The sequence below is a fragment of the Passer montanus genome, unplaced genomic scaffold (genome assembly GCF_014805655.1).
Source record: "Passer montanus isolate IOZ18808 unplaced genomic scaffold, ASM1480565v1 scaffold76, whole genome shotgun sequence".
In the NCBI taxonomy this organism is placed as follows: Eukaryota; Metazoa; Chordata; class Aves; order Passeriformes; family Passeridae; genus Passer; species Passer montanus.
In genome coordinates, this window is record NW_024372813.1 from 2007056 (window position 1) to 2033134 (window position 26079).

At 48.1% G+C, this 26079-nt stretch overlaps 1 protein-coding gene across 2 annotated transcripts in view; it reads right to left on the reverse strand.

Annotated features, from left to right (window-relative positions):
* LOC120512684 (vascular endothelial growth factor receptor kdr-like) overlaps positions 1-26079 on the reverse strand; it is a 127022-nt gene that overhangs the window by 17322 nt on the left and 83621 nt on the right. The window contains exons 13-26 of one of the 2 annotated variants that reach the window (XM_039731264.1): positions 22373-22666; positions 20333-20479; positions 18240-18365; positions 18043-18149; positions 16818-16953; positions 15555-15659; positions 13304-13417; positions 9395-9483; positions 8014-8179; positions 7369-7466; positions 5856-5978; positions 5650-5761; positions 939-1038; positions 242-347 (exon numbers count right to left, since the gene is read on the reverse strand). In XM_039731264.1, the coding sequence (XP_039587198.1) occupies positions 242-347; positions 939-1038; positions 5650-5761; positions 5856-5978; positions 7369-7466; positions 8014-8179; positions 9395-9483; positions 13304-13417; positions 15555-15659; positions 16818-16953; positions 18043-18149; positions 18240-18365; positions 20333-20479; positions 22373-22666 (1823 nt within the window). Of the gene's footprint in view, positions 1-241; positions 348-938; positions 1039-5649; positions 5762-5855; positions 5979-7368; positions 7467-8013; positions 8180-9394; positions 9484-13303; positions 13421-15554; positions 15660-16817; positions 16954-18042; positions 18150-18239; positions 18366-20332; positions 20480-22372; positions 22667-26079 lie in introns of both variants that reach the window. The other variant, XM_039731263.1, reaches the window with a different exon arrangement.

Below are 26079 nucleotides of genomic sequence, written 5' to 3' on the forward strand. Positions count from 1 at the left end.
CAAGAGCACTGGTGAACATAAACTTGGAAATGAGAGACAAAGTTCAGGAGGTGAAGAAAATCAGAAGTAAAGTTAACATTTGAGTAGTTAACATTGTCTTTATTCATCCCAGCAGGGATCTTCCTGCTGAGCTGTGCTAGGAAGTGAAATCTCATATTAATAAGTGTTTAATAACCCTGCCCATGCACACAGGTGTCCACTCCCAATCCACATTTCTTCAGGAGGGCTGGCCCTGCTGTACCTGCTGCACGTTGGCCTGAAGGAGATCCCCCAGGCGCTCCACCAGCTCGGTGAACGTTGGCCTCTCCGTGGGGACCCCGTGCCAGCAGTCCAGCATGGTCTGGTAGCTGCAGGAGAAACACAGGCATCAGGAATGGGAAACGATGGGAGCTTTTCCAAACTGTTTCATTCCACTGCTGCCTGGTTTGGTGGGTGTTTGAATTAAGAGAGGTTCAGATCTCCACATGCTGAAATTCTGGTTTAGTTTCCATGTGGGATCCTTTTTGCTTCCATACTCCTGCCTCAGCTGAGTCTACAGGATTTTAGTTTTCACCTAACTTAAATCTGGCTGCTGGGCCCTGCTGATACTGCTGAAGTAAGCCCTGGTCATGGATACTGGGTTTCTGTCACAGAATCTGAGGTCTGAGCTCCATGAACTACATGAGTAGTGTACATGAACACATGAGTAGCTCCATGTAGTACTACATAAGTAGCTCCATGAACTGCAGCTGACATGGGGCATCTGATCATCTTCTAGTTGGCAAAGGCCAGGCTGACTTGGGCTGTCCTCAGCATTAGTCTGTGCTGTCAGACACCCAAAATATACTCAAAGCTTTGCTGAACATAAAATACCCAGCTGTGGTCTGCTCCCCCTCCCCACTTCAACACAATCTCTTTTCTGAGGTGTACAGCTCCCAGCAGCTCCCAGCAGCTCTTACACTTCGGGAGTGGAATACTCTGGAGATCTCATCCGGGTCCCCTCCTTGAGCCGCCGGCAGAAATCCTCATCTATCTGCACCCCAGGGTATGGAGAGGCACCTGGTGGGAGAAATGACAGGGCTTCAGGATGGCACAGTCTGTGTCCCAGCCCAGGGGATCTCTGCTGAGCATTCAGTGTCACCCAGAGGCTGGCAGTAACAGGAGCTTGAGTGAAGAAGGAGTTGCAGTCACTCACAATCTACAGTTTTTGTTTGGAAACCTGTCACAGACTCACTCTGTCCCTTCAGAGATTTCAATCACACTGTCTCCTCTGCATCTGTGATACACTCAGGACCACTCCAAGGTAAAATAGAGCAGAGGAGAAATAAATTTTATTAGTTTAAGGTTTAAAAGTATCTCTTGGTCAGTGGTAGAAAAGTTTCAGCTCATTCAATGGGTTCCTTGGTGCTTTCCAAACTGTTACCCTGCAATATCCTGCACTGAGAGGATACACACAGTGAGTAATTCCTGCTCATCCTTCATTGCCTCAGAAGCCCTGTGAGCAGGTGCAGAGGGGCTGTGGGCACCTGGCTCCTGCCAAGGACCATGAGAACCGTGGCTCAATCCCATGAGTGGAATTGCTCCTCTCCTGGCTCACCAGCTACTGGATGTGCATTATGCTCCAGGGAAGCCTCCCTTGACAGTGACCTTCCAGCTTTTCAGCCTTGTTTTCTTTCCTGACTGTGTTCAATACCTTGAGTGCCACTCAAGTGTTGGCTGAACCCTGGCAGGACAGCTCATGGCAACTGGAATTGTTTTGTGGAGGCTGAATGCTGTGAAGGAGCTTTGTGTTAACTCCCACAAAAGTTTGGGAGAGTGCTCTGGCATCTGAGTAATCCAGAGCTCACAGGTAAAATTCAGAAGTCATCTAAGCTGAAATTTAAAATGTTACTGAACCTACAGTGGATAAAACGAAAAGATTTGTAACTTCCCTCCCTCCCTCTCCCCTAAGCCAATGCTTCCTGTGCAGCACAACCCTTGTCTTGGACATTTTGGCATCCTGGAAGCTGGATTATGAATTTGGAAACAATTTCATCAAGTCTTAACATGGGAGATTGAATGGAATCTGTATCCAGCCCTGGAGGAATCTGTGTATGATTTACTGGCTATAACATTCCTGCATATTTCCTGCAAACACCATCATGTGCTGTGCACTTGGGGGCACAACGAGAACAGCAGAAATCTTTTGGATAAAGCATTGAAGAAGGGGTCAAAATGTGGCTGCTTCCAGAATTGTTCTACTCTGTGAACCTGACTGCTCAGTGGGCAGGACCTGCACTGGGGAGCCAAGAGCCCAGCACTGCCTGAGAAGGAATCTCAGCTCAAAAGGGCTCCCAGGACATCCAGAGCCCAGGGATGCTTATCCACAGCACTTCTGAATTCCCTGGATGTGCAAGTACCAGAGCACAGGACTGAGAGTGTTTCCTGGAGTTATGTAAGCTGGAGAGAGGCAGCACCATCATTTCTGTTTTATACCCAGATTTGCCTTCCCAGTCGTGCCTTTGGCCTGTAATTATGTTCAGAATAACCAGGGAATTAACTGCTCATCTCAGGGATGCAGAATCCCACTTGCTCTCACAATCTGAGCTCTCTCTCTTTGGTTTCATCACAGATCAGATCAACTGCAAGATGTTGGTGAGAGCAAATACAGGGAAAGCAAAGATAACAGTGATAGGACAAGGAGTACTGGGACAAACTGAAAGAGGGGACATTTGGGTTAAATACTGAGATTAAATACTTTACTGGGGGTGGTGAGGCCCTGGCACAGGTTGCCCAGGGAGGCTGTGGATGCCCCAACCCTGGCAGTGTTCCAAACCAGGCTGGATAAAGCCTTGAGCAGCCTGGTTTAGCAGGAGGTGTCCTGCCCATGGCAGGAGGGGTTGGGACTAGATCATCTTGAAGGTCCATTCCAACATTCCTGAACATTCCAGGAGTCTATGATTCATTTTTGACTGCAGGATCTTTTGGTAATTTATATTTTGGCCAGTGCTGGCCTCCTACCAGCTGGAGGCAGTTCAGATCATAAAAGCAAGAAACTCTCCCTTTCCCACTTCCACTCAGCACTGTCTTTATCTGGACTATGGGATAAGTCTGATAACTTGGATTTGGAATGCTGAGACAGCTTGGGAGAAATGTAGGCTGGAACATATGGTGTAAGGCCTACACATGATGTTTTCCTTAGGGGAAATCTCCTTCAAAATGCTCAAAGATGTGGCATGCATTGGATATGGGAGCCCTCTTTTGATCTTGGTTTAATTTTAGTGGGATAATGAGATGCTGATGTTACTACCAGGCACTGCTTGTTTACATAATTATATCTGATTGCTTTTGGAACAGTGCACATTGAAATTCCAGGAGACACTGACATTCTGTACCATTAGTGATTTCAGGATGTGTTAAACACTGCTGGCACCACCTGACACGGGGTGTGCTGACCCCATTGGAATAATTTAAAGCTCATTGCAAACTCAGCCCCAGATGGAAATTAATATTCCCTCAAGTCCTGATTTCCCTGTGTACCACCAAAGCAGATCCAGGCTGCCAGCCTTTCTGCAGGCAGCCTATTGTCCTTCACAACACAAACTACACTCTGCATTTTCCCAATCAGTATTTTTCCCTTTTTTAGAAGGTGCTCAGCCTGTGGGACCCAGTGAGAGCAGCAGCTGTAAATGGGAGCCAAAACACACCCTGTGGCAACGATAAATAACTTCCATCTCGTGGCTCTCAATGATCTGTAAAACTTTTATATGACAGAATTCAATCAGTGACACAAATCCTTAATTAAATATTTATCGTTTGAGCTGCAGATGTGAGCAGTGCCAAACCACAGGCATGCCTGGATGAGCTGGATGAAAAACCCTCTCAGAGAAAATGACTGGTTCTGAGCCTGTGCCACCAACTGAAAAAGCAGTTTGTGATCTACGTCACAGGCAGGGCAGAGGCTGCTGCACGGGTGGCAGCCCCTGCAGCCATTTGGGAGATTCCAAATTCAGAAGGGGACAGTGCCAAGAAAGGGGCTAAAAGAACCCAGATTAAATGTTTTTTTAAAAACAGATTAAAATAGAGGTGAATTTCACTGACTGGATTTTAATTTCTATTAGTGTTCAGTATTAAAGGCCATCTGTTAAATTCTGTCAGGACCTTTGGGAGTGATACAAAGTTTGTTTCTGCAGTGCCCCTTGGATTCATCAGCATTCCATCCCTTTGGTTCCCAGTGGAGAGCCTGTCCCCTGAGTGTGTCTCTGGAGGCTGATGCTAAAGCATCTTCCTGAATAATCTGATAAAACCAGGCCATACCGGGTGCTTCTGGAGCTTTGCCTTTCTGTGCTGTTTCTAAACCTTCAGTAGGTGATGCTGTTACAGAGCCATGGAGAGCTCACCCCAAAATAACAACACCCTAAAAATCTGGGGCTGAGCCCCAGGGAAAGCAGCAGCTGCCACTTGTTTCAACCACTCCAGTGTGAACTTTGTGCTTGGTGTGCAGATGTGGAGCAGGGAAAAGTCCAAATCAAAGACTTGGACTGAGAGCAGGTTATGATTTTGCAGCCAGCCCTAAGTAAAGATTAGGATAGAAACAGCTCCAGACTTTGCATTTTCGCTTGGCATCTTGAGCCCAATCATTAATTTCAACTGATCCATGAACCAAAGATAGAAGGAGATTAGAGTTTGCTTTAAAATCCAGCAGCTTAAGTTGACAATGCTTCTTGTTTTCTTTTGTCTGCAAATGCTGATTAAAAAGCCAGAGCTGACATTCCTGAATTCTCTCAGGAAAACAAATCTTGCCCCTCTGCAAGGAGAATCTGAGAGCAGCACAGTCCAAGTGTCTGTAGGGCTGCTTGTGTAGGTCTCACAGCTTTATCTGCTGGACAGAAACCAGAGCTCAGAGAGGCTGAGATTTCTAACAGCATCCTGGGATGACATCTCCAGTACATAAAGAACATCATTATTATTCTTTTAGAAATGTTGTGGCTTGCAAATGATGCAGCCACAAGAGCCCATGTTCTACCCTTGGTCTACTGCCAAAAGGGTTGAGGCTGAGCCCAGCACTGCTCCTTGCACCAACCCAACAGCAGCTGTTGCCAGGAGATTTTTCTTACCTAGAAAATCTTAGATTTTGTGGTGTGGATGTTCAAGCTGGGATAAAATATCACGTGGGCTCATGCTGCATGGGCTGCCAGCAGCAGCCACTGTGCCCACAGCAGGGTGACCCTGCAGCTCTGGGGTTCCCTGAAGCAGGTGTGGTTTGATGAGAAACCTCTTCATTGTTCTCCAAGAAACCTCCCACTCCTACCAGCAGCAGAGGCTTGCATTTTATCTCTGGGCTCTGGTGCTTTCAGTGGGTACAAATGTTAGGTCCAGGGTTTTTGATTTTTGATGCCCCTCCCCAGTGTTTTCATGTCCTTTGTCAGGTGGAGTTCTCATTGAAATTGGCTTTATTGTACACCTGGTCTGCACTGTGCACTTGTCCTCAGTGAAACAGAAGCACTGCCCCATATTATCACCTTTTATTAAAAGCTTTTCTTAGCTAAGCAGCCATAAATTAGGAGAAAAAAAGGGTTTGAAGCCATTCTCGAAACAGAAGCACTGCCCCACATTATCACCTTTTATTAAAAGCTTCTTAGCTAAGCAGCCATAAATTAGGAGAAAAAAAGGGTTTGAAGCCATTCTTACCTAGAGAAAATATTTCCCACAGCAGCACTCCGAAAGACCACACATCACTCTGCGTGGTGTAAATTTTGTCAAAAATAGCTTCTGGAGCCATCCACTTGAGTGGAAGCCGTGCCTAAAAGCCAGAGACACAAGAGGTTGCCAGGTCTGCTGTTACTGATCTGCCCAAGCCCAACCTGAGGGTAACCACTGGAGGTTCTTGCACTCACATCTCCCTTCCGTACGTAGTCGGGGTCTTTGTAGATGTCCCTGGCGAGGCCGAAGTCACAGATCTTGACCACGTTGTTCTCGGACAGGAGGATGTTCCTGGCTGCCAAATCCCGATGGATGCACTGCCAGGGAAGGACATGGGGTCACAGGGGGCTGGGCAAGGAGCCCCTGCTCCAGCTGGAGGCAGGAGGGCTTCTTTGGGAATGGGGAAAGAAATGAACTGCGCTGGGAGCAGCTCAGAGAATGAGTGGGAATCTGCTCCAAATACACTGGGATATGCAAAAGGGGGAATACTCAGGGAACAAACCAACAGTAGAGTCAGTTTTCTGATTTTTCTGTCTTAAATAACTTTGCAGTTGCAACAAGGAAGGGAGCCCTATTTTCTCACTAGCTGATCCCTGAGAAATTTCAAAGAGGCCAAAAAGCAGCTGTAGGTACGTTTGCCAGTGCAGGTCCAGGAGGGTGTGAGGTGGGATAACCCTGCTCAGGGTTTCTGGGAGCTGCCCTGGTGTGGGAAGTGGATTTGTAAAGAATTCTAAAAACCTGACAGAAAGCTCACACAGTCTTATACATCTGTATGCAAACTCTGAGATGAGGTGCTGATTTAGGAAGGCCATAGAATAGAGATGACATTGTTGAGAGAGAGATTGAACTAGAAATAAGTCCCAACAAGTTTCACAATATGGCCTTCCAAAAAGATCAGACATTTTGGAGAATTAGAACTGTGAAAGATGCATTGTAGCAGGACTACATGGGGTAAAAATATAGGTGATTGGTGTTAGAAGTAATAGCAGCATTGTGTGGCAAAAGCTAGTGGGCTGAAAAAACAATTATAATGTATTGTCACCAGGAAATGGGTTAACTTCTAATGGGATGGCATTGAGTTTTACATCTCTTGTGTCTCACTATTCATCGAGACTGATAATGGAATAAAACCTTTTAAAATGCCTCTCAGTTGCCCCATCTCTGTAAAAGCTGGGAAAGCCAGCACCCTGGTGGCTGTGTGTGAGTGAGGCTCAGTTGTGTGCACACTTTGGCCTGTGAATTACATTGCATTTACCTAAAAAGCTGTTCCACAGGCTACAAACTCTTCCTGTTTATCCAAGCAGTGCTGACCTTGCTGACAGTCCCCAACACCTCTGACAAACTACAGGAATAACTGGATTCTCCCTCCTCACTTTTCAGTAGAGGTGTTGTTCATCACATTAAAAGGAGATTTCTCTACAAGCCTTTCTGTGTTTATTTACGAAGCAGTTCCACAAATTGTCTGACAGTTTCTGAGAACTTCACCCCCTCTATCTAAACCCTCCTGTTGCAGATGCCAGTCCCTGCAGCCAAGAACATGATGAATGTTCCTCTACAACCCCTTCAGTGCTAATTGCTGCTTAACCACCAGAGCTAACGTGATCTCCAACACTCTAGCAGAAGAGCAAAAAGCAGATTTCTGAGACTCAAGAGTGTGTTTGGGTTTCTTCACATCAGATACTCTGCAAGAAGTCTGAATGAGCTCACTTTTCGGGAGGCAAGGAACTCCATGCCTTTTGCCACCTGGAAGCTGTAGCAAATCAGATCCTCCAGAGTCAAGGGCCTCTTGTACAGATCCTCAGCATCTAGGAGAGATCAGAAACATGGCAAAAATGTGGCACAAATGTGGCAGAGACGTGGCAGAGCTCCAGAGCTGGGTGGCACTGGTGCCACTTGTGTGCTGATGGTCCCAGTCCCGCACACAGTGCTGGGTGTGAGATCTCTGCAGGGTTACAGCTCTGGTGAGCAACCACTGACCCCGAGGTAGAAATCAGATGATTAACAAAGTTCCCTCATCCGTTAGTCACTCATTTAGCTATGGGGAAACAACACCTCAGGCTGGGAGTGAGGGAAACTTTATAGACAAGAGCCCAGGGACAGAGTAACCTCACAAGTCTGGTAAAACATTCCTATTTCTCCTCTCACACAACAGGAGCAGCTTTTGTACATAATACAGAGCTCTCTTTTTGTGAGAAAGTTGGAGTGGGGAACAGGCAAGAGGGAGAATTTGGGATTTCAGGAACAAGCCAAGCCATGTAAGGGCTTGTAAAGTGTGTGCCAGTGTGTGTGGCACTAGCCAAGTGACAGAAGTCTTTCCAATAAAAGATTCGGGATGAGGTAGGGTTCTTTTACCTTCTTCATCATCTTCTGAGTCACTGTAACTCTTATCTTCAATGAATCCTGAGCTGGCAGAGCTGCCTGTGCTGGCCACACTCTCGAGGCGCCTCTTGATCAGTTCAGTCAAATCACTGTTGGACTCATCCAGACTCTTCTCTGCTTGGTCAGAGTTTTCCTGGGACTAGAAATGGCATAAACCAAATTTTTAACTTTGTATGATGCAATGCTTGAGGATTGGCATAAGGAGAAAGGTCCTCTGAAGATGGGCATGTTTGAACATTTTCCTGAAGTGGGAATAAATAGGAAACCAGGCTTTGTTAGTTCTAACTATAAATTATAAAGCCTGGTTTCCTACTTATTCTGACTTACTACTCCCCTTTCACTGATAGCAATATTCCACATCAGAGTTAGCTGAAAGCTGGCTGGGTGAGACTGAGAGGTGAGCAGAGTCAGGCTGTAATTCTCTCTCTGTCTTAGGATGCTAAAAATGCCCTCAAGGTGAGTGCATGATGGGCACTGTGCTGGGGAGTGAGGCACAACCAGCCCTCAACTCATGGCAACAATGGTGAGAAAGGAATTCCGAGTGAGTGCACCAGGAAAAGCTCCTTCACTCACACAAAGTCCCTCACGTACTTTGCTGCCTGCACACAATAGCTTACAAAAAAAGAATTATAATAATACTGCAGTCATCTGGGAAAACAGCCTTGGTGAGGCTGCAGTTTCTGGCAGGGCTGGGGTCACAGAGCCTGTTCCACACTGGATATTCACGAGGAGGAGTCAGTCCCATCCCTCCCCAGCCCTGATTTCTGCTCCTGTGCCCTGCTCCCATCCCAGCCCAGTCTGTGCTGGCACAGATGTTGTGTGCATGCAAAGAGCTGCTTGGGAACCAAACCATTGGTTGGTTTTGATGTAAAATATCCATGATCCAGGCTGTTGTTACAGCACAGACTTCAGGGCTGGCACAGGGGAAGAGACAGAGGATGGAATGAGCAGATGGGGGAAGGATGAACTGCTTTCACTTGGGGCCTAGAAACAAATATCCCCAAAACAGATTTGTGTTTTGGGAGGGTTCACTTTCTCCTAGTTCAGTTAATGCCAGTTTTTCACTGATATTTTGTTGCCCCCCTTGTGCTGGGAAGTAATTCCATCTCTTTCAAATGCTTGGAGTTTTTGGGTACTTGCAACTAATTCTTTAGGAGATGTTAGAAGAGGACAGCAGTGAGATCCTGCAGGGAAAATACATCCCTCTTCTTGCTTGTCCAAATTGAAATGTGGAGAGAAAATAAAGTGCTTGTAGAAATACCCAATTGCTTTGGTGCCAGTGCAGAGCAAATCCAGCTTTTGTCAGTGGTTGTTGATTCCCTGCCTTGTGACAGAAGAAGTCTCATTTTCTTACCTTGTATGCAATGAAATCTCCTCGTTTCCCTCTGAGATAGTTGGACAGATTTCCATATTTACAATATTCTACTATGACCATTAAAGGACCTAAAAAAGACAGTGAAAGTCAAATGAGTTTTGAAGCACTGCAAAGCACATAATTCTAATTTATCCCACCAAATCCTCTTCAAAATAAATGGCATTTCTATTATACAGATGAGGAAATGAGGAAACACAGGAGTGACACCACCACTAGGGATGTGGAGAGAAGGGAACACATTCTTAGTTTTCCCCATTGGATGGTAACAGTTGGTATTTCTTTCTCATTTATAAACAAGGAAAATTCAGGATGATCAACACAATCCCAGATGCTGTTAAGGTTGGTTTGCTCTGCACATGGAGCAGTTTTCATTTTCTCTGCTGGCTTCACAATTGTTTATTTTGGGTGGAGCTGATGCCACCAGAGGAAATCAAAGTATGCAGGGCCATAGACAGATCTAAATGAAAAGCTGCAAAAATACTCAGAAGTTTCTGAAAAGCCTGGAAAAACAGAAAAAGTTTCTGAAAAAACTGAAGTTTCTGAAAGCCTGAAAGCCTTTTTCTGAAAGCCTGGAAAGTGCTCTCACTTTCTTCTTATTCCTCTACAAACCACTGTAGAGTCAGTGCTGCTTTTACACAATTATGCAGGTTTTTAAGAGCTGCTTGAAATGCTTTTATATTGCTGTGTGAGATGTTAGGGAAGGGAAAAGCTGCATTCTTGACCTTTATTTTTTGCAATCATCAAATGTAAGATAGGGTGAATCCATGGGACTGGGATGTGGATAAATACGGACTATTATCAACCCCAAACACAGAGACTTTCATGTCCAGAACCTTTTTCTCTGGACAAGGTCTGTGGTTCAGACTGAGGAGTTTGCACTTCAAAGGGGAAGGGCTGAGAGCTGCACTTGGCCTTAGGGAAGGAGCTCAGCAGGGTTCCTGCTGGAATTCCTGCATCCTCCCAGGAGGAGCTGGGCTGCAGGAGCAGGGCTGCAGGAGCAGGGCTGCAGGAGCAGGGCAGGAGCAGCAGGGCTGCAGGAGCAGGGCTGCAGGAGCAGGGCTGCAGGAGCAGGGCTGCAGGAGCAGAGCAGCAGCAGGTCTGCAGTTGGCTCCAGGCCCAGCATGGCCTGGGAGAGCACCAGGAGGGAGCAGTGACCCCGGGACAGAGTGGGACAGGCAGAGGAGCAGCCTTTGGGAGCACAGAAAGGGAGATGCTGAATTCCTGCTGATGCCTTGTGCAGGCTGCCCTAGAACAGAGGCTGGACAGAGCTAAAGAATAAAGCGGGGATTTATTAAAGGCCTCAATGGATCCACCTTGGGCAGCACAAGAGCCCAGCCAGGTCTGCACCCAAGATGAACCAAAATGGTCACAAAAATCCCCAATCAGTCACGGGCTCTCTCACTTTGATCAGTTCTGCTCCATTTGTCCTGCTGATGCCTTGTGCAGGCTGCCCTAGAACAGAGGCTGGACAGAGCTAAAGAATAAAGCGGGGATTTATTAAAGGCCTCAATGGATCCACCTTGGGCAGCACAAGAGCCCAGCCAGGTCTGCACCCAAGATGAACCAAAATGGTCACAAAAATCCCCAGGAGTGCTCACGGGGTCTCACTTTTATCAGTTCTGCTCCATTTGCATATTGGGGTTAATTGTCCAATTACAGCTTTAGCGCATCAACTCCCATCCTTCTTGTTTTTCTCTCTTCAGCCCACGTTGTTTGTGTTCGTGGACCTGAATTTGGATCATCTGTCCTTGGTCCCCAGCTAGAGCAGGAATTGTTTTGTCTCCCTGCTCTGTGCAGAGAGCTCACTGTCCCCCTATGAAGCCCAGACCCTAAAGCAGCACAGAATCTGAAAAATAGAAAAGCTGAAACCTGAGGTATCACTGCAGGCAGAACTGAGCCATGGTGCTCCCTGTGGATTCCTGCAGGTTCTGCACTCACCCAGCCCTAGGGCACTGCTGCCTTGAGTGCACACCTTGGGGCTCTCCAGGACCCCCAGTCCCTCTGCTGCAGCTGAAACAAGCCTGAAAACCTTGCAGTGGCTGCAAAAACACCAAATCCCCAAATCCCAGTGGTTCCAGTGCTGACCCTAGAGCTCTGCTCAGTGCTGGCATCTGGCTGTGCTCAAGAGATTTGGCTCTGAAGAACCCAAAATCCAATGTCCCTCATGGATGCCCTGAGGAAATGCAGATTCCAGAACAGCTTTAAAGCTCTGCACAGTGATTTATTCATGGCTTTGAAACGCTTCCTAGACATGGCCTCCCCATATTTTGTTCCCTCATTGTAAAGCACACACTGCATTAGTTCTGACTGCTGAACATCAGACACTCCGGCAAAGTGTTAAATTCTGCTATTTGATACCTTGTTAAAATAATGTATGTGCATACTTAATACCAGTCTCCATCAGGAATACACGGTTACATAAAGCCTAACAGGGGAGGGAGAGCGCTGGAATTTCACAGGCGCTCGGATCTGTGTCTGCCTCTAGAGCTCCAGGCTGTTTTTCTTTAGTCTGCACTTGCACTGCTCAGAGGAGAACAAAGCAGTGCCTGCCTCGAGGCTGCTCCGTGCCCTGTCAGGTCCTGCTGCACCCCTCTGCCCCCCAAATGTTCGCCCAGGCACCTGGCAGGGAGGAGGGAGGGTCACCTCCCACCCAGGACAGGGCAGGATGGAGAATGGGAAATCAAGGAACTCCTGGGAGAAAAAGCTTCTCAGAAACTGGACAATCAGAGCCTCTGACCAGTCCTGAGGTGTGTTTTGAACAAGCAGAACTCTGGGGCTGCTTTGGTGAAGCACCACTGAGCCCTGGTCCTGCTGCTGGTTTGAGGCTCCTGCTTGTCCTGAGCCCCCTCAGGGACTTGTGAGCACAGGAGAGTCCCCAGCACTCCCAGAGTCCCGGCCCCTCTGCTCACAGGCCCCAGCAATGCTCCTGGCTGCTGCCTCTGACCCCAAACCCCTCAGCTGCAGCTGCTGCCCCTTCTCCCACACGAGCTTTGGGCTCTGCAGTGCTGCAGCTCCTGGAGCTCCCAGACCCCAGCAGTATCCATGGCTGCTGTTTCCTGAGGAACTGGAACCACCTTGCTGGAGGAAAGATTTCTTCCCTGGCACCCTCCCAAATCTCCCTCACTGAACTTTTCCCTTGTGACTGGACAACAGCTGTTGGAAACTGATGGGTTTGGGGTCTCAGATGATGAGAGATCTGTGCACCACCTCTCTTAATTTCCTCCTTCATTTCTTTCCCTCTGGGGTTTCCCTTGGCCTTGGGTCTCCTAAACCTGTTCAGTGAGGGTGATTTTGAGGATTTTGGAGGTCAGCAGTGAGGAGCCATCCTCAGGAGCTGCTCCCCTGAAGATGAAGCACAGTAAGAGGCATTGCTTTGGCAGTGTGGGAAGGGATGTTTTGTGACAAAGGTTTGACATTTATGGGACTTTGTATGATGCAGGTCAGTCCTGCCAGCTCAGCCCCATGCAAGTCCCTGCTCCTGCTGCACCCAGGGCTGTCCCAGGCTTTGGTACAGGAGCAGAAACTGCTGTGTGGGAAAGGGGAGGCTCAGGGAGCCAAGGGCTCAGCCTGCAAAGGCATGATCCTGATGAGGCAGGGGAGGAGAGGGAGAAGAAGCCTGGAAATGCCCACAGGCAGGAAGTGGTCATCTCATTGCAATGCAGTGTTCTCCTCCCTTCAGTGCCTCCAGAGAGAACAGAGGTGACACCACGGGTTCAGAGCCCTGGGTGGGATGAGGCCACATCCTGCAGGAGCAGCAGCAGCTCTCCTGTGAGCAGAGAGCTGGAAATGGCTGGACTTGCATTGACTGCACCACAGGCACTTCCAAACACCCAGAAATGTCTGAAAAGGGTTTTCTTTTTTGCTCCAAATTTAATGAGGACTCCTCACCTCCAGCTTTGGTGCAGGCTCCCAGCAGGTTGACCACATTCAGGTGATGTCCTATATGGATGAGGATCTTCAGCTCAGACATTAGAGCCTTGCATTCATTAGTAGTTGCACATTCTGCTTAAGATAAACAGGAAAAAAAATCATCTTTACACAACAGGATATTTTCAACAGGACACAGCAAGATCCTGTTTATCCTTTGAAACAAAACCCACCCAGGTTCCTTGCAGTATCTTGGCTTTTCAGACTCTCACACAGATAATAATTCATCCGTTTCGTTGTCTGCTGACCTTTATGAAGTGGATAACACTTTATCTGTTGGGTGACTCTTCCTTTCTCTAGTGTGGGTTATGGAGGGTTACAGTCCCTTCCCCCAAGCCTGATCCCACAGAGCCTTTGCCAGGACTCAGATTTGCAAGCTTAGCAAAGCCAACCTGTGCAAGCCCCCACGGAACAGAGAACATGTCCCTTCCTCTCTGCTGGGCTGTGCAGTTCAGCAGAACTCAGCTCCAATACCTCAGGACTCGCCACTGCAGGGGAGGAGGAATCCACAGATCTGGAAGCTGTGTCCCAAAATGTCCAGGGAACACACAGCGTGACTAAAGCTCAGACCTGTAAGAACATACTGACCCAAGAAATTCATTTTCTAAGATCTGTGTGTGAGCCATGAACCTGACAGGGGAGGCCCTGGCTGGCCAGTGACATTATTTTAAGGCAGGCACCCTCAGACCAGAAGGTTCAGGTGCTGCTTTATCTTCCCAGCCTTGTCTCCAAAACTCCCATGATGTATTTTAACAGGAGAGGCTTTGGCCTGCTTCCTTTGCCTTTGCAACATGTAAGAAGATTTAAATATGAAGAAACAGTTATGTAACAAATCATTTGGTGTGACAGGTGTAACCTTGTTTGTAGAATTCCCCAACATCTTTCTCCAAACATAAAGAAGGAGCTATTCCAAGATTCCTTCAGCCAGCAGTGTTTGGTGGGTCCATGGGTGGTATCACTCCTGATGTCCCCTGGCATGTGCTGGAACTCACAGCCAGCTCAGAAGTGTTTCAGATTATTCTGCACATTGAATTTTAGCCTTCAGTCCAGAACAGGGATGAGCATGCTGCATGGAGGTGGCAGAAATGCAGGCATCCCCAGAGCCTTTTTAATTCCCTGGATGGATTAACTGACACTAGAGAATCTGCTTTATTCATGAAAATGATGAATTATGGGCACGTTAGTTGGGGAGGGGCAGACCAGAGCAGGAGGCAGCTGCCTCCACCAGGGGAGGGAGGTGTAAAATGATGGAGAATCTGCCAAATATTGCTGAATATGTGCTGGCAGGGCAGAGCTGACATGAGGATCAGCTGGGAAGCACAGCATGGAAGGGATGAAACCCCAGAGCTGTCCAGGGCAGTATGTTTTGATGGAGATGGGAATATGTCTGGATCAGGGACTTCTAGGGGATTTCAGGGGTCTGATAATGGGCATGGAACAGAAGATACAACAGCAGGAGAGAAGATGATTGGAAGGAGGAAAATAGAGAGGGGAGACCAGAGCTGAAGGAGGTCCAGAGAGGTGATAAATGGGTGTTTTTGTGATTTCAGAGAGATGGGAGTAGCAGAGCACTAGGAGAGGCAGCTGGCAGCAGAAGCCAAGTCCCGTGGCAGCAGTCACTGGCTGGTGGCATGGCAGGGGTTAATGGTGTCATGCAGCAGGATGGAGCTGTGATGGCCATGGCAGCATGGGCTGAGCCTTTGGAATCCCCTCAGGGGCAGACCCAAGCCCTGCCCAAGCAGGCAGCCTGTGGCTCTGTGTGCAAACCCAGCAGGAATGGGCTCCAGGTTCCCTCCTTCCCCCGCCCAACAGGAAAGAGCTGCCCTTCATTTCAATAACTGCAAGCAAGATGTCTCTAATTTCCTCCCCTGGCACTGGGTTTTTTTCCAGCCCCTTGAACTGTTCTACATCTGGCTAGGCTGGGATGGAAGGCTCAGCTCCAATTTTGGGCTATCTCATGTAATTACCCTCCATAATCTGTTTCCCTCCTCACCCCACAGAGCTGGAAGCTGCTCTTTTCTTCCTTGAGGAATACAAGCCTCAATCAGCAGGGCAGCACGGAGCTGCTGTCATTTCCTCCCCTTCATCCATCCAGGATGGCTGATCCCACATGAAGCCCACTCCCTGCAGGGCACAGCGAGCTCAGCACTGTGCCCTGGCTGCCCCCAGCTCCCTGAGCAGTCTGGGGAGGATCTCAGAGGGATTTTTGTACCTTTCAGCATTTTTACGGCAACTGTTTTGCAGGTTGAAGATTTATCAATGCCAAAAGCAGACGCCTCCACCACCTTCCCAAAAGCACCATGACCCAGAGTTTTACCTAGAGAAGCAAGAGTTGAGAGTGAGCCCAGCTGCACCAGCCAGGAGGGGACATGCAACCTCAGCTGTGCAGGAGAACCAGGCACAGTGCACAGACACAGGCACAGCAGCCTGAATCACATCCTGCAGCATATGGATATGCAGGGGTTTCTATCCATATGGCCTGGATGCAACAGAGCACGGGAGAGAACAGAGGAGGGGAATCACTCACTGAGGGCAGGGCTGACACCTACACGGACTGAGGGGACAAACATTACCTGGTGCTGTCCTGGAGCCCAGGGAAGGCAGAGTTTGGGTTAATTGTGGCACCCTGATCTCTCATGAATCACGGAGAAAGCCAGAAAGGCACTCAGGGAGCCACAGCCCATTAACCCTTCAGTTATTGACATTGATTTGATGGAAAATGCACTAAAAGGAATTTAGGATGGTTTTCTTTCTTCTTTTTGTTTATTTTCCCTTTCATTTGGATTTTCCTGCCCGTGTTACCTGGTGTGCTCTGAGGGCTCTGACCCAGGGTCTGGCTTTTTGGTTCTGCCAGTTAGTTTCTGTGCCCCACCATCATCTCCGATTTTGGGATTTTTTTCTCTTCTCTCCTCCTTTCATGTTTTCCAGCTGCAGCACCAAGAGCACACAAATACAGATATTTTCCCTGCACTACTCAGTGCACACAGATGTTACAGTTTCACTGTACAGACACAGCCAGCTTGTTGCATTTTCTCACTCCATCAGCCAGTGAACTGAGCTGTTCAGTGAAATGTGGCTCATTTTTCCATGAGAGCTTCTTACAGCTCAAAGCTGATTTCTGATGGTTGATAAGGAAGTGATTATTTGATGAATTGATAGCTTTCTTCAAAAGAAAACTCACTTTCCTTTTTCCTCTATGGGAATGAGATCACACTTTTGGCAGGGACAGTACCTGGAGGTACCTTTCCTCCCTGTCAAGAGTTTGGCTTCCTTTGCCAAGGAAAAGAGGCAGCAGCTCTTTGGACAGAGTCTTTCCAAATCCCTCATTTCACCCTCCATTCAGGCTACCCTGAACTCTGGGATCCCAGATCCAAGGGTGGCACTGTGACAGATCCTGCTGGGTTATCCAACAGCTCCAGTGCACTGGGAAGCATTTGGGATCATCCTTCCCCTGCTGTGACCCCCCAGCACTCACCCAGGCGCAGCCTGTCCCTGGGGAACTCCCATTTACTGCTGTCGTAGGGCAGGCGGTCACACTGCTCGTCCAGGGGCATCTCCTCTGGGTCCATGATAATGGACAGGTATCCTGTTTTAATGTCTGTGGCGTCGGGCTGAAAACAGGGCGGGGAGAGATTATTCAGGGGATCTACGCTGCAATTCCAAAGGGAGGGAGCTGTCTGGCAGCCTGGGGACTTCCCTGCCTTCCAGGCACGTTTATTCTGAGCCAGGAATGCATCACTGCAGATTCCTGCTTCTGTTCTGCAGCTGAGACACAAATGTTTGTGTGTGGCTGCCACTCGTGGCTCCTGGGAGGAGGCACTGATCGATGCTGGGAAACACAAAATCTACCTGCATCAGCCAAAGGAAATCACTGATTTTCCATGGGAACTGCAGGAGCTGCACTTCCTCCTGCATGTTTTGGCATTGTCATTTGTTTTGTTCTGCAGTGCCGATTCTCCACAGTTCTCCACTTCATGGCTGCAACTTATTGCGATTTAAAATTGCTGGAAATTGGTATTTCTGATGCTGCTAAAGTGAGAAATTGTGTCTGTGAGCAGACTTGCACAGGAGTGACATGTTAAAGGAAATTCAGTGTTATGCACTGCTCTGTTAAACTGAGGTTAAGGATGAAAACATGAATTTAATCCCCGTGTTTTCAAGAGAGGGGAAATTTTACTCAAATATGAATATCAGCACTGGGACTGCAATTCGGTGAGAGCAGAGAGCTGTGATTGCCTTTCTGTTTGCTGTTTGTTTCAGGAAAACAGACCTAAATTCCTTGAAACTTTACTGCAAGTTTACTTTTTGAGTCACAAAAGGGAGGTGAAAAAACAGCAAGGAGATCAAATCAGCTGTGTGGTTTGAGCTCATTTCTAGAGCAGACAGCCTGGGATCTTTCTTTAATATCTTTTAGAGTCATGTGCTGAAATCAAGCCCTCATTTTAGAGGATTAAGGGTATTTTTTGTTATTCTCACAAGCCAGTTTGACTCATAAAGAGGGAGAAGCCTATTTTATGGTTCCACAGAAGTGGTTGGAAACCCCCCAAGTGCAAGGGTTCTCTGGAGAAGTCAACACAAACCAAGGCCTGAGTTTTACAGGGACATTTTACCCAGTTTTTCTACCACCTGCCCCAAACATTTGTCCCTAACTCTGCAGTTACTTGGGCAGAGCCCTTTGTGCAGGATGGGAGCTCTCTCACCTTTCTCAGTTTGCGAATGAAGAGGGTCAGGAGGAGCCAGAAGAGCGTGGCAGCCAGCCCTGTGCACACCAGAATGATCACCTCAATGTTGGATTTCTCCTCAGAACCTGCAGGTGAATGCACAGCCAGGTCAGAAAAGTGTCCAAGCCCCCTGAGTGAGCCCACTGGCATTCTGCATGCCCTCAGCCCGGGCTCACCTTGGATTCTGATGAAGGCTGAGGTGCTGTCCTGGCCCAGGTCGTTGGAGGCCCGGCACTCATAGAGTCCCTCATCATCTTTCTTCACTCTCTCAATCACCAGGGTGTTGTTTTCCATGGAAATTCCTGTTTTAATGCATTTTGGTTAATGCTGGCACAATAACCTGGCTGCCAAAAATGCTTTTAGGAGACAGAGCTGAAGGTGACCTCCCATCCATGCAGGCTCTGGTGTTAGGACACATTTTAATCCTGGGCTCCTCCTGGTCTGACAACCTTTCTCTGACTTTTTTTTCCTCTTCAACACCTGGATATAATATTTGGCATCATTTAAACAACAGCAAATGTGGCTGTTGATTTAGAGGGGGTAGAGCCTGGAAACTAATCCAGAAGTTAGCAAAGGGATGCAGGATTGGTGTCTGATAGCAGGAAGATACACTTGGAAAAACGGGAACTCAGTGGAATTACTGAAGGCTGTGGGAAGGGATGGGACTTCTGACATAATGAACATGGAACTCAACTTAGGACTTCTTGGAAAAATAATGGTGTGAAGAAATCCTGGATTCACAGGCAGCTAGGTGCTGTGGGAATAGATGTTTCCTAGGTATGACCTGTGAGACACTTCTCTGTGTTTAATTTTCCCAGTCTCATTTTTCCTGGTTGGTGGTACTGGGCTGAGAGTGATTCTGTTTCACTGAGGGATGATTGGGGTAGAAATAGGGAAATGGGTCAGGCTTGCAATCCAAAAGGGAAGGACATTTTGAATTTTGGGTGTTCTGCCTGTGAATCCCGTTGTTGTTAACAAGAGTACTGCACACAACTTGCCATGCACTGTGCTGAAATATTTACCCTGAGGTGTTTTTTCCAAATATTTTATTTATGTTTCCATTGGTTGGATGAGTTACATGCTTGTCCCTCTAGAATTATTTATAAAATTTCAGTAGCTATAAAGAGTTTCTCTCAGAACATTCTGATCTGAATTATGGATGATCCTGGATTTCCTACCTAGTCCAAGCTGCAAAATTAAAGTCATAGGACCAGCTACTGACATGGGATTCTCCATGATTTATGGGAGGACTCAGGCCATACTCAGGTCTGCACTGGGGCAGCCTCATCTCCAGTGCAGTTTCAAGCACCAGAATATAAAACAGACTTGAAGCCATTGGAGAGCATCCAAAGGAGGCCATGAGGATGGGGAAGGCTCTGCAGGGGTCTTATGAGGAGGGGCTGAGGGCATTTGGTTTGTTCAGCTGGAGGAGACTGAGGGGAGAACTCAGTGCACTCAACACTCTCCTGAAGGACAGCTCCAATCTCTGCTCCCTGTGACAGGGACAGGCTGGAGGTGGGCCAGGGGAGGGTCAGGCTGGAGATCAGGAAAGGTTCTGCCCCCAGAGGGTGCTGGCACTGCCCAGGCTCCCCAGGGAATGGGCACGGCCCCGAGGCTGCCAGAGCTGCAGGAGAGTTTGGATAATGCTGCCAGTAATGCCAGGGGATGTTGGGGGGTTGGGGGCAGGGCCAGGATTGGACTGGATGATCCTGTGGGTCCCTTCAAGCTCAGCACATCCCATGATTCTGTGGCACAGAGCTGGGAATGCACCTGGGCTCAGGTGAGGGGCTGCAGGCTCAGGTGAGGCTCCCTGTGCATGGTGAGCTACGAGCACATTCCCATCACTGTGCTGTGGGAAATAAAGGACATTTCATATGCCATGGAGTGCCCTGAACGCCTCTGCCAGGTGACTTTGCTGCAGTTTATGATGGCCAGGACAGCTGAGAGCTCAGGCCTGTGTTGCCAGACCCACCTGACCCAGGTGCACCCTGTGGCTCAGTTTTGTGCCCAAGCTCTGGTCCCACACAAGCAGCCTGAGCAGCACTCCCTGTTTTCCCAGTGCTATTCCAGTGTGTGCTGGGCTGGCTCTGCACACAGGAGCTTCCTCCCACCTCAAAGTCCAAGCTGGAGACCCCTGCAGTGCCCTGGCATCCTTGGATTTGTGTGTGTGTGTGCCTGTGTCATGGGCACAGTCATGGGTGCTGTGTTGCAGTGACCCTGCCAGTCCATTATCCCACATTCCAAACAATTCTGGGCAGCAGAACCTCACCTGATGCTGCAGAGATGGGGTAGCCATTCTTCCTCCAGGTGACCTGTGGCTCTGGAGTCCCATTGACCTTGCACTCCAGCAGGATCTTGCCACTGATGTTGACCTCCAGGTCCGTGAGGTTCTGGATCACGACCGGCGCCGCCTTCTCTGCAGCCACAAAGGGAACGAGCCCCAGTCAGGTCTGGGGGGCCCTTCCCTCACCCCCCCCTCCTTGCACAGCCTCTCTGGGCTGGATGTGGTAAAGGTTTGGTTGATCAGTTGATCAAAAATCCCCACAATTCTGGGGGGGGAGGTGTGAGGGATCTGGGAGGTGTGGGTGAGTTTGTTTGGTTTATTTTCACACTACCTAAGCTCAGGTTTGGCTGCAGCTCCAACTCCTCATCCTCTGAAGAAAACAAAGGACAGGGAGTGGGTGGTGCACATGCAGAGCGAAGACAGAAAGGAGAAAGGAGGGGGAAAAGAGGAAACAGTTCTAAAGGTTTTTTATCCTCCATCAGGAGTGCAGTTTTCTCCTTACTACAACCATGGTAACGCCCACTTTATGTTCATTTATAAAAGGTGCAGGACAGCAATGAATAAAATCACAAGCACAGCATAAAATGTACCCCAAACTTATGGTGAGGACAGAAGATGAGGGGCATTAGAACATATAAAATATTTGAATAGGGGAGGGAAGGCTGGTTTGGAGGGGAAATTCCATGTGTGTTCTCCACAAGTATTGCCTGACACGTGCCAGACAAATGACAGACCCCAGTCATCCTCACAAGAACGTGATCCTGATTCCAGTTCTCCATGGATGTATTCACAGTCTAGCTGTGTTTTTCCCATAGCTGTGCTGTGTAGGTGTGTGTGTAGGTGGAAATCTGACTGACTGAATAAAAATATCTGCCAGGGGAGAGGAAAGGGAAGTGCCTGAATGCAGAGAGCAGAGCAAGGCCAGTGCCTCACAGCAGGTGATGCTCTGGTGGCCCTGGTGCTGTGGGGAGCAGCCAAACCATGACACTGACCAATACCTGAGAGAGACTCCTTCCCTTCCCTCTGCCTCAGGAAAAGGGAGATGCTTGTGTGTGTCTGGAAATAAATCACCGGCCAGTCTGGAACCAGAGCTGTGGCTGAGGATCTGTGTGTGTGGAGGGAAGGGGCTGGGAGGCTGCACAGGGAATGTGCTCGTTCATCCAAGGCTGAAGGCAGCACCGGGCTGTGCTGAGGACCAGGTGCTCACAGCAGCACTGACCCTGCAGTGCCTCCTGAGCCAGAGGAGCCACTTTGAAAATCCCTGGCTAATTCAGCTTCCGAAGCACTCTGACTCCTGCTCCCTGACTTGCTGCTGGGTGTCTCAGTTCTACTCCAGTTCTGTGCTTTTGTTTTCTTCACCACTGGAAGGTGGTTAATGAATCTATCCATTCCCCATGCCAGCAGCCCTTTGTCTTCTGAGGAGGCTTAGAGATGATCACCCACCTCTGAAGCAGAAGAAACTTCACTTCTTTTCACTGACTTCCTACTGGCAAAAGTGCCCTGCCCTTTGTATTCCCACAGCCAACAGAACCATGCTGGAGGATCTCAGTGAAATGAAAGAGTTGGGGGCTTGGGTATAAGTTAGAAAATAATTGTTATAACAAAGTGCATCCCTCTCACCCAGAATAAATGGCACATGATTTTACACTTGCCCAGGGACATTTGGGATCTGCTGCGTCCAAATCTATTCAGGTATCTCATCCTGGCAGCTGAGAGTGGGTACCAAAGTCATACAGATCTGGGGTAAGCATCCCAAGTTACTGTTGTGCTGTCAGTAAATGGTGGGTGATGCTTTTTGTCCTCATCAACTCTAAATCTGCACCCAGCATGGAGCTGGGAAGAGAAACGCTGCTGAAATCACCTTTATGTAATCTCAAATATTTTATCCAAACCCGGCAGTGGCTGGGTGAGTGTTCTCCATGTCAGGCTGTCAATCCACACAGAGTGAATGACAAAAGCAAAGCAGAGCAGGACACAAGGTCTGTGTTAGGACACGCCCCAGTGCCACTGTCCCGTGGCACATACCTCTGACCAGGAGCTGGCTGTGCTGCTCCAGCGTGTCCGTGCTGTTCTGCTCGTTCTGGGCTCGGCACTTGTAGAGGCCACTCTGCTCCCTCGTGACATTGGGAATGAGCAGGGTCCAAGAGATGGAATATTTGTCCATTTTCCTGACCACAGAGTGGCTGGGAGCTGGCTCTGAGGAGGGGTAGTACCAGGCCAGGTGGGTGTAGATGTACTTGGAGGCCCGGCAGGTCAGCTGGACGTCATTCCCCACGATGGCTGTGACTTGGGAGGGTGTTTGCAACCCAGAGGGCACATCTAGGAGGAAGGGAAAACGTGTTTGGAATGAAATCCCTGCTGAGAAGATCTTTGGCTGCCTGGCTGCTACTTGGGAGGTCAAATTTCTAGCAGCAATGGAAGAAGCCAGGTTTAATGAGGCACATTCACAGAATTCACAGAATTTACAGAATTCACAGAATCACTGGGCTGGAAGAGACCTTTGAGATCATTGAGTCCAACTCAGCCCCAGCACCTCAACTCAACCCTGGCCCCCAGTGCCACATCCAGGCTTTGTTAAACACACCCAGGGATGGGGACTGCACCACCTCCCCGGGCAGCCAGTCCAGAACTTTATCACCCTTTATGTGAAAAACTTTTTCCTGATATCCAGCCCGTATTCCCCCTGGCACAGCTGCAGGCTGTGTGCTCTGGCTGTGTCAGTGCTGCTGCAGAGAGAGCCCAGCCCCAGCTGAGCACAGGCACCTTCCAGGAGCTGTGCACAGTGAGGAGGGCACCCCTGGGTCTCCTTTTCTCCAGGATAAACAACAAACTCCCTCAGTCATGGACATGTGGAAACAGGGAATTCGGGAAGTGAAAGTTCCTCTCACTGCCCAGTGCTAACCTGTGCTAGTCCAGCCCTCAGCATTCTAAAGTAATGAATTGAAAGCTTATAAATAGAAGGAGTTAATGGACTGAGAGAGTTTAATCAGGAGCTGTTTCTATCCAAGTAGATGAGTGTGTTTGTGAGCTCTTCCCTCTCCACAATCAGGGCTGGAAAGTATTAATTGCAGAGGAAATAAACCCTTTCCCATCCCTCAGGTGCAGCAATTTCTTCCCCTCTGAACACACTCCTCAACTCTCCCTTATTCCAATTGTGCCAATATTTATTGCCATCACATGTGGATGCTGGATATTTACTTGATCACTGATGGATTAACTGATCTAATGATGTCTAAGTCCTTGAGGCCTTATATTTAGCAGAGAAGTACTCTGAGTCATGACTCTGACCTAGCCATGAAAGAGTGAGCTGTTTCTTGCTACATTTTTAGTAATTTTTCACTCCAGAAAAAAAAAAAATAAAAAAAAAAATCTTTTTTTCTGAAGTGGCAAACTGAATCCATTTGAGAACAAGAAAAACTGAGTGGAAGGGCAAAGGCTGCCCTGCAGTAGCTGCCAGACACCTGCAAGTAAATTGGGCTGAAAGATACTTTATTTCCTTCAGATTTTGTTAATTTTAGGGATCTATCCACCTGAATGAAAGTCCATGGATTCCTGCAGTGATCTGGAATTAGTCTGCTGTCTGTTAAGTCAGGTTTTTCAAGCAACTGAGAGTTGTGAGGAACCTCTTATCAACACTACCAGGGATGGGACTCTCGGGAGGGCTCACTCTGGGCCACCTTCTGAACAGGACTTTGCCCTAAATCTGAGAGATGATTCAGTGCCAGGCTGTTGGTGAGATGCCTCCTCAAGCCAGGATGAGCTGGTGGGACTTTGAGAGGGCCAGGAGTTAAAGCAGAACAAGTGTGCACTGCACTTGCCATCTGCAAATTCCACCTGGAATTTGGCCAGGGGCTCTCACTGCAAACAGTTCTGCAGAAGCTACAGCTGAGCAGAAATGGTGAGGTTGCTGAAATAACCAATCTGCCTTATAAAAAAAGCACATATTCTATAAAATACAGAGCCCTGGAGGAGCTTTCAGATATGATTAAAAAGTCTCTCTTCTTCCCAAGTCATCTGGAGTAGAACCATGAGCTTTTGCTTCATGGTTTTTAAAGACTGGCCCCAAAAATATTTCACAAAAGATCCAAAAAGGGAAGAGACCCCCTCAGGCCACAGCTGTGGAAATTGTTATTTTTCTCTTCTTTCCTTGTGCTGGAGTGGCAGTTTGCTCTCTGCAGGGTGTTGTTAGGCTCAGTTGCTCTCTCTTGGTGCCAGCTGTGTGCTCAGGCTGCCCTGTGTGACACTGCTCACTCCTGATGTGCTGTGCTTCCAGCATGTCCAAATCCTGCTTACCAACATGGGGGAATGTCTGGGGCCATCCAGACCTCCCCAAGTGGGAAAACTGAGAGCCAGTGAGAACACTGGGCTGTGGCATGAGCAGCATTTCACATCTCCTGAATCTCTCCAGCCAAAACACGGAACAAGTGCAGCATCCCTTGGGAAAAGCCTGCCTCGGGCATGGCACAGCTTGGGCTGCAGCATTTTGGTGCAAATTCCCAGTGAATGGGATGTGTCCATTCCCAAGCCCTGAGTTTTGAAGGATGCTCCATAGTTTTGCTTTGTTGCTGGACTTGAAAGTTGCCAGGTTTTTTTTCTACCAACTTAACATTCTGGGAGCAGAGGCCTGGCTTGTTTTTCTTATCATTCCTTCTCCTGACATTTTTTATTTAGCATTTTGAATATTTTTGGCTGGAACCTGTGCTATTCTCTCCCATCTTGTTTGCCTTTCAAGCAGCTCTTTCAGCTCCAATAGAATATTCATTAATTTTCATTGCAGTGGAAGGAAAAAAGAGAGGAAAAAAGAAGTTGCTCTGCTCTATCTTTTCATGCTCTCCTCTCTCTTTTCTCCTCCTACCTGGATTATCAGGGGAGTGAGTGCAGCTTGGAGAGCACATTTCAAGTCAGTTCATCTCTCCGACAGCTTTGCTTACATAATCCTGAACCTGAGCAGTGATTAACTTCCTTTCTCTGAACAGATACTGTGTTTTAGAAGGCTCCTAATAAGTTGGCTGAAAGAATGCACCACGGGGCCTTTTCCCTTTTATCAGCAGTCACCAAACATTTGTCTCTGGTGTTGTGTTACAGTGTAGTAGCTGTGAATTTCCCTCTCCACCGTGTGGGATTCCATGGCAAAAGAGGGAAAGGAGCCATGGGGGGGAGGTAAAAAGGCAGCATAAATCAAAGGCAAGGCTGGCTCCATTTGTATTTACAAGGAATTAATTGTTTTTAATTTCCTGTGCTTTGCACAATAATCTGTGTAATTCAAAACTTCTGCTCTTGCCCAAATTCCCAAATTCCAGCCCTGGGCCTGGCAGGGGGGCTTGCCACCAGGAATAGGGATGGAGGGAAGGGGGAGCCCCTCTAGCTGGAGCAGTGGTGCTTGTCAGGAATCCTGTCAACACCTTGGGAATGAGCAGTTTGGAGTGGCACAAACTCCTAGAACAGCCCGGCTCATCCATTGTTCTGCTATCTGAGAGCAGATTTTTATCTCCTGCTGGAAATGCAATATTTTCTTTTGGGTAGAAATCTTTAACTCCATTTTTCTCAGTTGTTTTGGCAATCAGATAAACCCTTGGAAAAAGGGCTATGGTTATTATTTGTTATTCTTATCATAATTCATTTGTATTCCCAGAACATTCTGAGTTTTCAGATGGGTGGGATCCCACTTTGCTGAATGTAATGCAGTCAGACAAAGGCTGGAATTTGATTTATTCTGGACCTGCAGCTCTCTA